This window comes from Halichoerus grypus, chromosome 11 (genome assembly GCF_964656455.1).
Source record: "Halichoerus grypus chromosome 11, mHalGry1.hap1.1, whole genome shotgun sequence".
NCBI lineage: Eukaryota > Metazoa > Chordata > Mammalia > Carnivora > Phocidae > Halichoerus > Halichoerus grypus.
In genome coordinates this window covers 68,878,722-68,896,697 of record NC_135722.1, presented here as the reverse complement: position 1 = coordinate 68,896,697, position 17,976 = coordinate 68,878,722, and the positions used below count along the sequence as shown (strand labels likewise).

General features: G+C 41.5%; 1 protein-coding gene across 1 annotated transcript in view; it reads left to right on the top strand.

Annotated features, from left to right (window-relative positions):
- The window catches only part of RAB38 (RAB38, member RAS oncogene family), a 67,002-nt gene extending 52,582 nt beyond the window's left edge, over window positions 1-14,420 (top strand). Inside the window, exon 3 of the mRNA XM_036081914.2 lies at window positions 13,531-14,420. Within this exon, the coding sequence (XP_035937807.1) occupies window positions 13,531-13,683 (153 nt within the window). The 3' untranslated portion in view covers window positions 13,684-14,420. The remainder of the gene's footprint in view (window positions 1-13,530) is intronic.
- Window positions 14,421-17,976: the final 3,556 nt, after the last annotated feature.

The following is a 17,976-nucleotide window of genomic DNA, read 5'->3' as shown; positions in this document are numbered from 1 at the left end:
TGACTGCTTCAATTTCCTTAGTGGTTATAGGTCTGTTCAGGTTTTCTATTTCTATTTCTTCCTGGTCAGTTTTGATAGTTTATACATCTCTAGGAAAGCATCCATTTCTTCCAGATTATCTAATTTGCTGGCATATAGCTGCTCATAATATGTTCTTATAATTGTTTGTATTTCTTTGGTGTTTGTTGTGATCTCCCCTCTTTCATGATTTTGTTGATTTGGGTCATTTCTCTTTTCTTTTTGATAAGTCTGGCCAGGGGTGTATCAATCTTATTAATTCTTTCAAAGAACCAGCTCCTAGTTTCGTTGATCTGTTTACTGTTCTTTTGGTTTCTATTTCATTGATTTCTGCTCTGATCTTTATTATTTCTCTTCTCCTGCTGGGTTTAGGCTTTATTTGCTGTTCTTTCTCCAGCTCCTTTAGGTGTAGGGTTAGGTTGTGTATTTGAGACATTTCTTGTTTCTTTAGAAATGCTTGTATTGCTATGTACTTTCCTCTTAGGACTGCCTTTGCTGCATCCCAAAGATTTTGAACAGTTGTGTTTTCATTTTCCTTTGTTTCCATGAATTTTTTAAATTCTTCTTTAATTTCCTGGTGGACCCATTCATTCTTTAGTAGGATGCTCTTTAGCCTCCATGTATTTGAGTTCTTTCCAACTTTCCTCTTGTGATTGAGTTCTACTTTCAAAGCATTGTGGTCTGAAAAGATGCAGGGAACGATCCCAATCTTTTGGTACTGGTGAGACCAGATTTGTGACCTAGGATGTGATCTATTCTGGAGAATGTTCCATGGGCACTAGAGAAGAATGTGTATTCTGCTGCTTTGGGATGGAATGTTCTGAATATATCTGTGAAGTCCATTTGGTCCAGTGTGTCATTTGAAGTCTTTATTTCCTTGTTGATCTTTTGCTTAGACTATCTGTCCATTTCAGTGGGGGGGGGGGGTGTTAAAGTGCCCCACTATTATTGTATTGTTGTCAATGTGTTTCTTTGCTTTTGTTATTAATTGCCTTCTATAATTGGCTGCTCCCATGTTAGTGGCATAGATATTTACAATTGTTAGATCTTCTTGTTGGATAGACCCTTTAAGTAGGATATAGTGTCCTTCCTCATCTCTTATTATAGTCTTTGGTTTAAAATCTAATTTGTCTGATATAAGGATTGCCACCCCAGCTTTCTTTTGGTGTCCATTAGCATGGTAAGTGGTTTTCCACCCCCTCACTTTCAATCTGGGGGTGTCTTTGGGTCTCAAATGAGTCTCTTGCAGACAGCATATCGATGGGTTTTGTTTTTTTATCCAATCTCATAACCTGTGTCTTTTGATTGGGGCATTTAGCCCTTTTACATTCAGGGTAAGTATTGAAAGATATGAATTTAGTGCCATTGTGTTGCCTGTAAGGTGTCTGTGTTCCTTTCTGGTCTATGTTACTTTTAGGCTCTCTCTTTAATTAGAGGACCCCTTTCAATATTTCTTGTAGGGCTGGTTTTGTGTTTGCAAATTCCTTTAGTTTTTGTTTGCCCTGGAAGGTTTTTGTCTCCCCTTCTATTTTCAATGACAGCCTAGCTGGATATAGTATTCTTGGCTGCATATTTTTCTTATTTAGTGTTCTGAATCTATCATGCCAGTCCTTTCTGGCCTACCAGGTCTCTGTGGATAGGTCTGTTGCCAATCTAATGTTTCTACCATTGTAGGTTACAGATCTCTTCTCCTGAGCTGCTTTCAGGATTTTCTCTTTGTCTCTGAGACTCGTAAGTTTTCCTATTAGATGTTGGGGTGTTGACCTATTTTTATTGAATTTGAGCGAGGTTGTCTGTGCCTCATGGACTTTTATGCCTGTTTCCTTCCCCAAATTAGGGAAGTTCTCTGCTATAATTTGCTCCAGTATACCTTCTGCCCCTCTCTCTCTTTCTTCTTCTTCTGGGATCCCAATTATTCTAATATTGTTTCATCTTATGGTATCCCTTATCTCTCGAAATCTGCCCTCGTGATCCAGTAGTTGTTTATCTCTCTTTTTCTCAGCTTCTTTATTTTCCATCATTTGGTCTTCTATATCACTAATTCTTTCTTCTGCCTCATTGATCCTAGCAGTTAGAGCCTCCATTTTTTATTGCACCTCATTAATAGCCTTTTTGATTTTGACTTGGTTATATTTTAGTTCTTTTATTTCTCCAGAAAGGGTTTCTCTAATATCTTCCATGCTTTTTTCAAGCCCAGCTAGTATCTTTAAAATCATCATTCTGCACTCTAGTTCTGACATCTTACTAATGTCCATATTGATTAGGTCCCTGGCAGTCGGTACTGCCTCTTGTTCTTTTTGTTGAGGTGATTTTTTCCATCTTGTCCTTTTGTCCAGAGGAGAATAGATGAACGAGAGAACAAAATGCTAACAGGGTAACAACGTCCCCAGAAAATATACACTAAACAAATCAGAAGAGACCTGAGACCCAGGGAAAAGAAAGGGAAAGAAAGAAAAAAGAAAAAGATAAAAACAAACAAACAAACGAAAACAAAAAAAAAAACAGAATATGATCAAATATGATCAGGCTGGTGCATAGATCAGTGCCACACACTAGATTTTGGCCGTATTTTGGTCTGTTAGAAGAAAGTGCCTCCCAATATTTTAAAAGAAAGAAAAACTTATATATGTACAAAAATAAGGGTAAATATGATGAAGGGATGGAATATGACTGGTAAGTTGAAAATTATAAAAGATTTTATAAAAGGAATTGATAAGGAGTTGGTTGAAAAAAGAAAGAAGATTTTTAAAAAAAACGGTAAATAATGTGATTAGGCAGGAGACTACAACAAAGCCATACACCAGAGATTTATGGTATATTTTGGTCTGTTAGAAGAAACTGTATCCCAAAATTTTAAAGAGAGAACAACTTATATATATATACATATACATATATATATATGTATATGTATATATATACATATATATATACACAAAAAATAAGGTTAACTGCTATGAAGGGATAGAATATGACTCTAAAAATGAAAAATAAAAAAGATTTTTTAAAAAAGGGATTGATAAGATGTTTTTTGAAAAAGGGAAAAAGAAAAAGTCAAAAAAAAAAGGAAAAGAAAATTAAAAAACAAAATTAACTTTGAAAGACTAAAGAATCATGGGAAAAAAGCCATGAATTCTATGTGCTGTATTCCCCTGGTGCTGGCGTTCTGCCGTTCTCATTGATCGGTAAACTTGGTCTTGGCTGGCTATTCTTGCTGATCTTCTGGGGGAGGGGCCTGTTGCCCCCGTGGTTGCCAAATGTCTTTGCTGGAGGCGGAATTGCCCCGCCCTTGCCGGTCTGGGCTAAGTTATCTGCTCGGGTTTGCTCTCGAGAGCTTTTGTTCCCTGCAAGCTTTCCGTGCAGCTTTGGAGGACGAGAGTGAAAATGGCGGCCTCCCAATCTCCGCCCAAGGAGCCGAGAACTCGGGGTCCCCCTCCTCTTGAGCCCCCAGAGAAAAACAGTCAGTCACTCCCGTCTCCCCGGTGTCTGGCCACACTCCGTGCTCACCCGGCCTGTGACCGAGCATTTCTGTCTCTGGCACACGACTCGGTGTGGAGTCTCCAAACCCAGCAGATCCCTGCAGTGTGCTCCCACGCCGCTCCTCCCGGGGGAGGAAGGGGAGTCTCCCCGGATCTGCTGCTTGTTGGGTCCCTGCTGGAAGAGCAGTGGCCCGACTGTGCCACGGATCAGAGGTTATGGCAACCCGAGCTGAGAGCCCACTCCTCGGCTCCATCTCTGCAGCCAGCTTCCCTGCTCCGATACCTGGGAGCTCTGCCACACTCGGGCACCCCCGGTCTTTCTGTGACCCTGAGGGTCCTGAGACCACACTGTCCCAGCAAGGGTTTCACCCCCCGCTTAGCCACTGGAGCGACGTCCCTCAGCAGAGCAGACTTCTAAAAGTTCCAATTTTGTGCTCCGCTGCTCTGTCGCTTGCCAGTAGCGCTGACGGAGGCCCCCTCCCCTGCCATCTATCTTCCCTAATATCGCCTCGGATTCACTTCTCTGCACGTCCTACCTTCCAGAAAGTGGTTGCTTTTCTGTTCAGAGAGTTGCTGTATTCTCTTCTTTGATCTCCTGTTGAGTTCATAGATGTTCAGAATGGTTTGATTCCTATCTAGCTGAATTCCTGGGACCAGACGAAATTTAGGTCTCCTACTCCTCCGCCATCTTGCTCCTCCCTGCATCATTAGTTTTTGATGTAGTGTTCCATGATTCATTGTTTGTGTATAACACCCAGTGCTCCATTCAGTACGTGCCCTCTTTAATACCCATCCCTGGGCTAACCCATCCCCCTACCTCCCTCCCCTCTAGAATCCTCAGTTTGTTTCTCAGAGTCCATAGTCTCTCATGGTTCATCTCCCCCTCCGATTCCAAAGCTTTCTTTTTCCATTATATCCTGCTGCTTTCTGGGACAACAATGTTCCAGTCTCAAGCCTCAGACTTGGTACCTGGAGGTGCCAGAATGAAAGCATTTGATTATGCCAAAAATGAATTATTAAATAGATAATTTCTACTCATAGTTATCACTGGATAAATGTGACTTTAACTTGACTTGAGTAAGTCCAGCAAATCCTGTGGACACACAGCCTATCCGATATGTGTCCCAGTCTTCTAATCTGTAAAATAGATTAATAATATATCCACCTCCCAGCATGTACTCAGGGTGAAATGAGGTTATTCATGAAGCATACATAGCATAGTACTCAACTAAGTGTTCAATAGTAAATGTTCTATATGTGTTAGCAAGTATTACTATTAATATTTTGTGTCTGATGGGCCATTTTTCTTCTCAAACTGATGTATGAGAAAGTATTGCAACTGAAGGCTGCTATGTCTTCATTAATGGGGTTTATAAAGTCTGGCGAAATGATAGTTTTTAGGCTTATGTTTATTTTCTTTTCAAGACTAATTATTGGTACTCTATCACTGTTTCAGTATAGGACTCACAGTGAGGGAAATTAAAAAAAAAAACCACACTATATTAAAGCCAAATGTTAATAGAGGCAAAATCTAGGAATGCTCTGATTCTTTATAGCCATTAGTGGTAAGTCGTACATTACATATTGAAATTGGCAATGTATCACAAGAGTGGTAAACTCGAAGAAAAATCTTGGGAACTGTGCCTGGCTGGTACTAGTGTTGTCAGTCTGGTGTGGGAGAAGAGATAGGGATGGTGAACTCACATTCCTCCAGGAGCCAGGTAGTTAAGGAGATGAGTAAGGTAGGTGGCAAACTGGAGAGTGTGCATATGTGTCATTGAAAGACATTTACAGTTAAAAATAAATAAATACCCGTGGGCCAAACATACCACATTGCAACTGCTTGTTCATAATTTTTGAAATTTAGAGAGAAAGCACTGGCTATGCAGCAAGGAGACTTGCGTCTTCATTCTTTCCGCAGACATTTATAGAGAGGAGTGTGGTGCAGCAGGTTAAGAGCAAGGGCTCTGGGGCTCCAGTCAGGCTTTGCGGTTTAATAGCATTGACTTTTCAGGGGTCAGAGAAGGGTCTAAGAATGGGCTGTGGAACCAGGTGCTGAAAGTTTGACTTGCTGGCTGTGTGACCCTGGGAAAAATTTTAAACTCTCCATCCCTCGGTTTCCTCACCTGAGTTTTTGTGAGGATTAGCTTAGTTCATTAAGGTAAAGTACACAATGGTCACTAAGTTTCCACAGGTGTCAGCTAACTTTGGTAATCTTGTTTAGAGACTTCTTATGCACCAAACACTGTGCTGGGAGCCAGGAACACAAACATAATAAGATAAAATCCATTTTTAAGGACACAGATGATAGGCACTGGTAAGTGCCAGGTAGGTAGAAAGTGCCAAGGAGCCCTGATGATACATTTCATAGTGCTGAGAGAAGGCTACTCAGAAGAGATAATGTTTCTAGAAACAAGGAAGTATGCAAACAGCAAGAGGTAGTCTGTATGATGCCAGGCAAGTCACTTTCCTTCTCTGTTGCCTTGATTTCTGTATGTGTCAAAGAGAGCAGGTTGAACTAGTAATATCTGATTTCCCTGGGAAGTGGCAAGCCTGGGGATACTTCATGGCTGAGGTGGGGTTCCCGAGGCTGCTAGACAGATGACAGATCAGGGAAGAGAGCTGTAAGGTATGAGGCCCCCTGGGCTACAGAGGAGAGGGGAGAAATGAACTTGGACATCTAGTGTCTGGAGGACAGGGGCTGAGGCAGGGCTATGGTGGGGCAGGGGGGAGCTTATCAGAGGGATACAGTCTTTGGAACTGCTTTTACCTGTGAACTTTACGCTTCTTCACCAGTATCTGTATGCTAACATTGTGACTCTGTCCTGTCGTTGAAGTGAGTGTCATTATGGCTCCATCTGTCCTTCCCAGTGTGTTAGGTAGACTAAAAGTAACTTTTAGACAATAGAACATCACGAGGACCTGGTTTATCTGAAGCGCATACTCCAGTGTAAAGCCATGGGGTTTGGATTCAGGCAGACCTTTGCTTGGGCACTAACCAACTGTTGGTCATAACCTCTAAGAAGTCAGCAGGGAGAAGGAAAAGAAAATACAGAAGCTCCAAGGATTGGAGCTGGAAACCAGGTTCTGCCCCTTCCTGTCCCGGACACCTCTGTGTGTCATTTAGCCTCTGTGCACCTCACTTACCTCATCCATAAGAGGAGGGCAATGCCTCCCGCCTCAGCTTTAGTGTGAAAATGAAATGAAATGCCAACCTGAGGACAATGTCTGGGATAGAGGGCTCAGTTTAGAGGAGCCCCAGTAGAAGCTCATGATTGGGAGGAAGCAGTTACCAAAAGGATGGGGGGAGCGATATTAGGGGTGAGGGAGGAGAGAAGTACAAAGCAGAGAAAGATACAGGTATCTATCTGCTCTGCCCGCCCCATGTTAGATATGAACTAAAGCAAATGAAAGCAGGCAAACTGTTTAGCACTTATGTGCTCAATAAACAAGTACTGAATCTTAGAGAAAGGATTTGAAAACCCCTGTTCTGCGTGAGACTTCTTCCAGTGGTGGTGTTATCCTGGGGGCCATCTGGTCTAATTAAAACTTCACAGGGCTGAGGAATTTAGTGCCCTAACCTCAGAGCCCCTGGTATACTCGGTGTTTTGTTTGAGGTTGATGCATTTGGAAAGATTAGAGGAGGATGAATTCTTTGCCAGTTTCTAACTAGGCAGATGTGAAGGGTTTCTGCTAGAATATTTTTGCTCTCTGGCACCAGGGGTCAGAGATTAAATAATTTGCCACCAGACAGATGTTCTGAAGAGCTAATTAAAAAACTGACAAGTACCCAAGACCTCGGATAGATTTCTATGCCATCCTTTACAGGAAGATTACAATCACTACAGCTTAAAATCTCTGTATTAAATGATATTTCCAGAAAGTTCACTACTGAAATAAAAAGAAGTGTCATTAAAGACATTTTTAATTATACAAGTGTGTCTCAAATCTGGATGCACGTTATAAAGAAATGGAGAATCTTTTTAAAAATATCCATGCTGGGCCCCATCCCAGACTCTCAATGTCCGGGAGAAGGGCCCCAGCAATAGATTTTCTTTTTAACTCTTCAAATGATTTGAATATGCAGCCAGGATTGAGAACTACTGATTTAGAAATAGAACTACTTTAATATCTGTCTTAATCCTGGGAGACACTGCAATGTAATGTATGGAAACAGGATAGGAAGTGGAATTTGGCCGATCTTAGCTGGATAGACAGACTGACTGAGATTACATACTGCTCTGGGCAAGTTACCTAACTTTGTTAAAGGTTAAAGTTTCTTTACTTTTAAAATATAGCTATTAGCTTTTTAATAGATTTTTATGAGGATTGGATGTGAGCATTATTTCATAACTAAAGCACCTCCATATGCTCAGCATGGAGTAGACAATAACAACAATAATAGTTACTACCATTTGTTTTTACTAAAATGCTTTGTTAGGAATTTTAAGCCTTTTTCTCAGGCATGCTTACTGATATGAATGAAAAGGTTCTGAACAGAGGCACAAAGATGAGCACACATAAACCTAACACAGTCTGCACAATAGACAATCTTGTCACAGTGCAATTTATAAATAAATCATCCAGATTCAGTCTAAGTGTACATATCTTGAAAGTCATGGAATATATAAATTTCTTCCTGGAGATGTTACTACTCTCTAGAATAAATGCAAATAAAACCCCCCAGGTCATATTTTGCAATTAAGCCAGCAGCTATGTGTTTTCACGACACCTAGAAAATGTGGACTTGGCTGTGTCCGCTTGGATGCCAAGTAGCTCAGTTAATTATATTGCAATATAATTGCCCAAAGGGTCTGAGCTTGTAGTTCTACCAGGCAGGCTTTGATTATCCATGCTAGCCATCGACAGAAGGAGAGAGGAAGTGTGCTCTGTCTTGCCATTCCTTCTCCAAGTTTAGGCCCTTGGCTATGACCTCAATGGTGTATAGAAAGACAGTAGGACCAGCAATACAAATCAGTTTTGCTGGAGGTCCTGACCGAATGCTCTTACTTTTTTTATGCTGGAAACATGTGCTCTGAACATAATGTTCCTTATTTATTTGGTGAACTATTTTGGAGGAGCTGAGATGAGGGTCTGTCTCCAAGCGTGTGCTCTCAACATTTTTACCTTGCTTTTTGTAAGCATATGGTAAATATTGTGGTAGGTATTCCTGTTGGCTCTTCTCCCTGGACTCACCCCTGGCCTCAAAACTAACTAGTGTGTGTCTTGAGGTCAGCCAATTACCCTGTCTCCTCAGGTGCAAAATGAAGAAATAGAAAACACACATTCTTGTGTTCTACTGATGATTAAATGAGAACGTTGTGATAACATTTATTGAATGTGTATGCTATGCCCTTGTCTGAGTATTTGTCTAAGTAGTTCATGTGTTCTAAATATGAATATGTATTAACTTACAATCACCTGTAAAGTAGATCTCTTAATTCCCTGTTGACAGATGAGGACGCTGAGACACGTAGAATGGTTAAAGTAATTCTTCCAAGGTCAAGTTTGGCTTCATGCCTGTGCTCAAAACACTACATGTCAGGCCTTTTTGTTGAATGCATGTGGTAAATAATAGTGTTTGCTCCTCTTCCAAGCTTCCTCTTTCAATTTCTAATCTGAACTAGGTATGCCATGGCAACAGCACCATGGGTTTCATCGATAGGTATTTACTAAATACTCACTGTTAGATTAATTGATCAAACGGAGTGCTAAGAGTCTGTACAGTTCTGTGTAGTCATGGATGCATATCATATTGTGTCTATTGACACTTCACCTGCAGAAAACCCTTAGTGACTCTACCTGGTCCCCTTAGCATTCAAGGCTCTACAGTGATCTAGTGCCGGATGCCCTTTTCCAACCTCATTGTATACCTCTGCTGTTTACACAAACCTTGCTAGTGTTTAAGCTCAATTAAGGATGGGACTTATTTTATCATCTTTCTTTGTATGTCTACTACTTAGTGGGAATCTGAATAATATCAGTTGAATGGGCGAATGAATGTCGCTCAGCCATCATGAGCTGCCACGTTGTTCGTATTGTTCATATATACGCCACCTGAAAGCAGGCACTAACACTCCGTGGCTCTGATATTTTCCTTTGTTGACAGCCCCAACCCCCATGGTCCCATGTCCTAGTCCTGACACCAATTAGCCTCTACTAGGTGTGTTAAACTTCACAAACAACTTCAGCAGCATCATCTTATCTTTTATTAAAATGATCCTGCTAGGCTGCCATGAATTGGGCTTCGGTTTTTGTTGTCTTTCTTATAATGCTGATGAATATTCATAGATTTGTCCACACTCGCATTTCACTCACCTCATTAGATTTTGCTAATTTGCACATTAAGGAAAGAAAACCCTACTTAAATGGCATGTTAATATATGAGTGGAGGTTTAAAGAATACTACTGACTAGTTTAACTTAACATTGTATGTTAAGGGGGCCCATTTTAATGCTTAAAACGTGTTTTTCCTACCATATACACATGTTTTTCTTCCAATGTATGAAAGAGAAAGGAACTAAGATTTATTTAGCACCTACTGGGCCTAGCACTGTGGTAATAGCTTTTATTTGTTATTGCACTTGATCTTCCAAACAATCTTGGCAAAGGAATATAGCATGGTAAGAGCCATGCTTTGATGTTAGAAAGACGTAGGTGTGAGCCTGGCCCCAACCCACCCACTGCGTGATCTTGGGGAAGTTTCTTAATGATGCTGGCAGGCCAGGTCCAGGGACCCAGAGAGGGTCCTTCAGGACCAGCCCAGAGGGTCTTTGGCTGTAGGATGGAAATCAAATGTGAGCCAGCAGGAGGTGAGAGCAGTGTTTATTGAAGATATAGAGTGAACAGATATAGATGGAGTGTCCAGGACACTTGGAAAGAAAAGGAACATGAGTTTTGTCTTTGTTCAGGGTCTGGGGGTTTTTATTGAGGTCAGTGGTCTGGTGTACGTGCCCTCTCAGGCATCCAGGAACTGGTTAAAACAAAAACGAGAGCCCAGGTGTCATTCCTTGAAGCCAGGGGTCCTTGGTGTCAAGATGTCTGGAATACACATGTGATAGCTTCTACTGGTCATCCTCACCTGGTCTTTCCTTAGGTGTGATCTATTCTAGAGAAATCATTAACTCCTGGTCCCTTACAAGGAGGACATACGCTGTATGCATCCTGAGGCGTGTGTAAAGTGGAGTGGGGTGCAGGTCTTATCAAGAATAGAAGCAGGAAAAGGAGCACAAAGCAGATTTCTATGGAATCCTTTAGTTTCCCTGTCTCATTAATCTACCTAAATTTAAGTTTTCTTATCTGTAAACAGATATAATGACATCCTATGTTTGGTATTTGAGGTAAGATTTTGTTGTCTTCTTCCCTATACACAAGCAGTAGCCAAATGGGAACCCAAGTGTTGGTTTATTAATGGCTGAGCAAGCACTTTAAAACCACTCAAATGTAGGATTTCTTCAGTGAAATGTGTTGGCCCATGAGGCCAAGGCCTGGAAGGCTGAGTGAGGCTGTCCATTCGCACTTTCCTAACATTGGAGACAGTAGAGGACCTGGACCAGGTTTCTAATTGGTCACATAAACAAGTGACTGGGCTCAAGAGCAGACGTTGAGCTGTGTCTCTCCCAAAAGCCAGGCCCCGTCTAGGTCAGATTACTGCCTGAGAGCAGATAGTTCAAGTGTGACCCCTGGGCATGACACCAGGCAGAGGAAGAGTGGCAGAAGGCATGCCAAGCGTGGGCAATGACTTGAAGGCACAGTAACCCACCCAGTAGGAAACAGGGCAGAAGGAAGCTGATCTCTGTGGACTGGCTTCCATGGAATGAGGCACATATTTGAGCTAAAGGTAGCAAGGCCATCCCTAGGCCCAGCCTAACAATAACAATAAGATCAGTAAGAAAAAACAGACTCTGGGCGCCTGGGTGGCTCAGTTGGTTGAGCGACTGCCTTCGGCTCAGGTCATGATCCTGGAGTCCCTGGATCGAGTCCCGCATCGGGCTCCCTGCTCGGCAGGGAGTCTGCTTCTCCCTCTGACCCTCCCCCCTCTCATGTGCTCTCTCTCATTCTCTCTCTCTCAAATAAATAAATAAAATCTTTAAAAAAAAAAAAAAAGAAAAAAAGAAAAAACAGACTCTTACCTTATAGGGCTTTAAATGGGATTAAGTAAGATTATGTGTATAAAGTACCCAGCATGTACACATTGTGCAAGCACCAATGACCACTATCCCCTGTAAGGAGAAGCAATTTTTTATTAAGTAAGTATTGTCATCAAGACCATTGCATAGATGAGGAATGGAAGGCTCAGAGACATGAATTCTGGTCTGGTATAAAAACCACCACCAACAAGAACATGACAAACAACTAGAATTTTACCTTGTTTTAGATTTAGAAAAAGCATTTTCTCTAAGGCTCTGTAAATGAGAGAAAATAATCAGTCTATTTCCTGGAAGTCCAAAAATTACCTTAAGCTTTTGTAGCAGGTGAACTCAGGACTGGACTTGAAGGATGAGGAACATGCTAATGAATATTTACATCTAATGTCATTAGCCATAGATACCATTTGGAGACCATCACTACCTCTTACATTTCCCGTGTAGTATGACTTCAAGCGGTGACCTCAAAATAGATCAACAACTCTGACATACATACAAAATTCAGAGATAGGTAGTTATACTTCAGACTGGACAAGGTCTTGTAGAAAAACAATTTGATAAAGTCCTTATCTCTTTATATTGACTATGAGGAAACAGAGAGGTTCTACAAATTTGACTTTACTGGAGATCGAGGTTTTTTGTTTAGTATGCCAGTAGTAAATATTCTGTATTTCTCAGTTTTCTGATTAGCAGAGGGATAAAAAAAGCAATTTAATCTAGGGCAACTGAGTAAACAATGTATTTTATTTTATTTTTTAAAAGATTATTTATTTATTTATTTATATGTGTGTGTGAGAGAGAGAGAGAGAGAGAGCACAAGCAGGAGGGGCAGAGGGAGAGAGAATCTCAAGCAGATTCCGTGCTGAGCACAGAGCCTGACGTGGGGCTTGATCTCACCATCCTGAGATCATGACCTGAGCCGAAACCAAGAGTTGGATGCTTAACTGACTATGCCATCCAGGTGCCTCAATAAACAATGTATTTTAGATTTAAATGTTTGCTCCATGTTTTCCCCAAATTGAAGCTTATTTTATTCTTGAAAACATATTCAAATTTCTGATTTCATATTTTCCTTTGAAGAGTTATATCCATCTGGATTGTCTAGGGAATATCACAGTGATGACCCTAAATCTCAGTGGCTTGAAACAACAAGGTCATAATTTTCACTCAGCTACATACATCATCATGGGATACTTGGCTCCTCTTGATCCTCATTCATAGACCCAGGCCAAGAGAATTTCCATCTCTGTACTTCTATGATTGCAGAAGCAGGGAGAAAAGAATTGCCTTTTATTACTTCTGTAGGAAAGTGAGACATGTCATTTTTCCTCACATTTCATTGTCCAATGAAAGTCACATGTCCATGACTGACTCCAAAGAGCTCAGAGCAGTGCGCTCCTACCATTTGATCAAAAGGCAGCCGGCCAGAAAATACTTGTGAAATCACTGCTGACCACTAGAAGAGGTGTCTTATTATTCCTATTTCCTATCAAGGTCACAAAAGTAGTATGTGGCAGAGGGCAATTATGAACCTAAGTTAACCCCTAAGACTTATGTGTCTTACATAATATTATGCTATAGTGTAAGAGTATGTAAAAATAAGAAAATTGCCCTCTAACTTAAATTCAGCCTACTAAAAGTAAGTGAGCCCACCAAACACTGTTTCTCCTAAGGGACAAAACAAGTATGTTTGCTTTTGTGAAGGACTAAAAAGTAAGGTCTTGGAAGGAATGAGAGTGAGGGGGATAGAAAGAGGATACATGGATAGGGTATAGAAGAGGTATTTAAATGAATTGCCAAAAAAATATTGCCCTTTGTCACATACAGGTCCCTGCTCCAGCATTATTTTAGAATATTGATTTGAAAAGCTGTTTTTTTCCCCTCTGTAGGAGAATATCAACATTGATGAAGCCTCCAGATGCCTGGTGAAACATATACTTGCAAACGAGTGTGACCTAATGGAGTCCATTGAGCCGGACATCGTGAAGCCCCATCTCACGTCGCCCAAGATTGTCAGCTGCTCCAGCTGTGCCAAATCCTAGTAGGCTTCTTTGCTGGCATCTGACAGAAATAATCCCATTATTCTCATGTCTCAATTCTTACCAATTTGAGTAAATGTCAGGATAGGGATACACATGTGGCAAGCCAAAGATCTATGCTGGTACCTTTCCTTTAAGAGAGAAAAATAGCAAATGTTCTTTTTTTATGTTTTTCCCAGCATCAGCACAGTGTTTACAGGCTTGTTAAATATTTAGTCTGTTACAAAATTCTGTCTTGTAGCCAACCACAGTTCTGCAGGGCCAGCATTGGCCCTGTTACTTGCTTCTTAAAATCAGCCAAGGCCTCAGGTCTTAAAGAGAAAGGGGAGAGGAGCAGACTAGCTGTCAAGTTAAGCCCTGGCTTTCACTTTGCTCCCTGGTGCCTTTGTCCAGATTTCAATACATTCTCTGCTGGGCTGACAGGCCTATTAAGTAGAAACAGTTTTTTCTCCAGAGATGACCTCCATTTTCAACAGACCAAAGGGTCATCTCCTGATTTAGCCCTTCAGAGTCATGTACACAGGTTTCCTGTGTTTTTGTGGCTTTTATTGTCACTCCCCATGCCCTAAATGTTGGCTTAACTGAAATCTGTATGAAAAGACCTGCCTCCCTATGTGCCTTTCTGTTAGCTTTCTCTGACTCAAGCTGTGGGACTCTTCTGTTCATGTAATATATATTATATATATTTCCACAAGTGGAAAATAAAACATTAAAAGATGTTGTTTCCCTATTTCTGAAAAGGCTGTAAGTGTCTTAGTATTATGATTTTTTCTTTGACTGTGTATCCATGGTTCTCAAGACCCATTTCTAAAATTTTGTTTCAGAAAGGGGATGAGAAACATACACTTAAAGGAACTTCTGGGCACTATTATACTGAGATGAGTCTGTCTATTGTTCATATCAGCATTTAGGCCAAGCAGTATATCTATATTTTCTTGGTTAAACAGAAGGATATATTATCATATCTTCTGGTCAAGAAAATACCACACCCATTGACATGCAAAGAAATGACTAAAATATGCATGGTAATATTTTGGTTTACACAATGGTTATGGTGCTGAGATGCTGTGGGTAGCTACTACTTTTTAATGGCATTGAATGGCAGCATTGAGGGGCACCTGGGTGGCTCAGTGGGATTAGTACCTGACTCTTGATTTCAGCTCAGGTCATGATCTCAGGGTCATGAGATAGAGCCTCTCATTGGGCTCCATGCTGAGCATGGAGTCTGCTTGGGATTCTCTCTTTCCCTCTGCCCCTCCTCACTCATGCTCTCTCTCTTTCTCCAAAAAAAAAAAAGAATGGCAGCACTGATATTCATAATATACCCACAGGAGCTTTATCTTTTGTAACAGATGATTTTGAGTGTGCTGTCCAGATATTATCTTGGCATTCACTCTTTCTATAAGCACCAAACCACTTATTATTATTAAAAGTGTTTGTGACCCATTTGCTGAGAGCATTCTGTGGTCTCTGGAGCACTTGACACATGAGGCAGGCAGGTGAGAAATTCCAGGAGTTAATGTCTCCAGGAGCAGCTCTCAACCAATGATAGCAGGAATTGGGGGATGAGTACCCTAGGTGCCTTGTCCCTCGGGAACATTTTGAGATATGCTTTATGAAGTCTCACAGAAGTCCCCAGTGGGGGGGTGCCTGGGTGGCTCAGTCGTTAAGCGCCTGCCTTTGGCTCAGGTCGTGATCCCAGGGTCCTGTGATAAGCCCCACATCGGGCTCCCTGCTCCGTGGGAAGCCTGCTTCTCCCTCTCCCTCTGTTGCTCCCCCTGCTTGTGTTCCCTCTCTCACTGTCTCTCTCACTGTCAAATAAATAAAAAAATAAAAAATCTTTAAAAAGAAAAAAAAAAGTCCCCAGTGGGAATAAGCCCCTGGTTCTCACAGGGGAAACCTTCCATCTGACTCATCCTGTACGGGCTTCCTTTTCTTTTTTCCTCACTTCCTCTACTGGTCCTTCCTGGGTTCACATCCCAAATAAATTACTTTCACTCAAATCCTTGTTTCAGGGTCTTATGGGGGAGCCCAAACCCAGCCTAAGTTAGCTGGGACAAAGATGGCCTAAGAAGCAGATTCTCAACACCAGCATCTTGAACTGAATCATTCAGCACCCAAGTGGTAGCAAGGACCCCCTTGCTGGTAAACAATGAGGTGGAACTAATCCCTAGCAAACTGTAGCACCATAATTACTAAGACTGTCATCAGGTGGATTGGGATAGAATATAGATGTAAAGAAAGTCTATTGCTCTTGTGTTCAAAAGACATGAGATTGTAGAGTCAGTTAACTTCCAGAAACTCTGTAGGAGGAAACCTTATAGGCTTGAGTCAGCTAACACTCATCTCAGGATGAGTGTTGTGTAAAAGCTTGAAGACCTCCAAACAACAATCAAAATGATCTTCCTTTCCTTCAGCTACAGGATAGAGAGGATGGCTGCTGAAAATCAGGCCTAAGATTTGATTTTAGGAGAAACAGACTTTTAAAGGAGACTGACTTCACAGAGCTAGCAAGTCTCCTCCACTAAAATCAGAATTCTTGCAGGAAAGGAGTCAGACACTGCAATATAGAAGGAGCTATTTGGATAGATGCTCTTAGGAGTCTTGACCCCAAAGATTCTTCTGAAACTGTGGTCCAGAAAAACAGGCCCTTACCCTTTCCTAGGGGAGAACAGCTACTTGCCACATCAATGCTCCACCTGAGTAGGATGTTTTATAAGGTGATGCTTTTCCTTCTCAAGTTCTGACCTCATTGCTTCTAGACAAATAACTAAGATCAAGTCTCAGTATGAACTGAGTAGAAAAGTATCAAAGTTGTGTACTGCAGGATGAAATGGATTATTAATCAAATGAACTACAGAGCCTGGCTAATAAGTACTGGTAGGAATCTGGAGAATGTTCCTGATTTGGCCTTGAGATGCAATCAGGGAGGACAGAATGTAGCACCAGATGATAGATAATCTATTTCTATGAGAGCACTCTTTAATGAGTTAATTTTTAACATTCTGGCAAGTGAACTTGGAGATGATCCCAGTGTGCTACTAGAATAGCTCTTTGAAGCTTGGAAACAATGTTGGCCTAGAATAAATGATGTAGAGATACCAGAACTACCTTGGCAAAGTATTAAAGGAGGGTTCCAAGGTCTGAGAGATGGGCATATTATAATGTATTTATTTTGTGATGTCAGAGAAACTACCAGCTGATTATGTTCCTCAGGAAAGCCCAAAGACACTCCCTTCATGAATACAATAAGAAGTGTCCCCACAAAGGGATACCAGCATCACTGAGAAGCTCCGTGGTGGCTCTTCTCTGTACCAGATTTGAGATTGTAAGTATGTTGCTGTGTTTCACTGGGAATGACACCAACATGGTTAAGATTCACTATGTGGTACTCCTTTGACATGATGTTAGTAGATTTAGTGCTGGATCCTGGAGAGCTAGCATCAAAGCTGTGAGTGGGAGTGAAGCCTCCTACTCTCACCTTAAATAACCAACGTAAGGGGCGCCTGGGTGGCTCAGTTGGTTAAGTGACTGCCTTCGGCTCAGGTCATGATCCTGGAGTCCCTGGATCGAGTCCCACATCAGGCTCCCTGCTCGGCAGGGAGTCTGCTTCTCCCTCTGACCCTCCCCCCTCTCATGTGCTCTCTCTCATTCTCTCTCTCTCAAACAAATAAATAAAATCTTTAAAAAAAAAAAAAAAAAAAATAACCAACGTAAGAAAGCGAGCTTTCCCTCATTACAACTCCAGGTTCTGCAGTGTCAGAGGTCTTGATAATTCTACCAGGAGACACTGTAAAGATTCAGCTAAATCTATAGCTTCAGCTGCTGCCTGATTATTTTTGCCTCCTCGTGCCTACAGGCTTGTTGTTGGAGAAGGTGTTACAACACAGGCAGGGTTAATTCATCCTGATTACCAAGAGGATAGGGTTGCTGCTAAATAATGAATGGGGAGGGATGAGCCTGGAAATCATGGGACTCATTGGGGTGCTTCTTGATGCTTCCATGCCTAGTGAGAACTGACAGCAATTGCAGTGATAACATCTTGATGAGGACATGTAACCAGGGACTCATACTCTCAGGAATAAAACTCTGAGTTATTGCCCCACACAGGACCCTAGCCTAGGAGTGGGTTGGTCAGGGGAATGGAAGTGGTAAAGGAGGGAAATGCTGAGTATCAATTATCATCTCAGGAATCCTAACTACAGCAGTGGAGATTGTAGCTTGTCCTACCAAGCCTTTGTTATAAGTTCTCTATTTCTCTCGTGCGCGTGGAATTATGACCAAACTTCCCTAAAA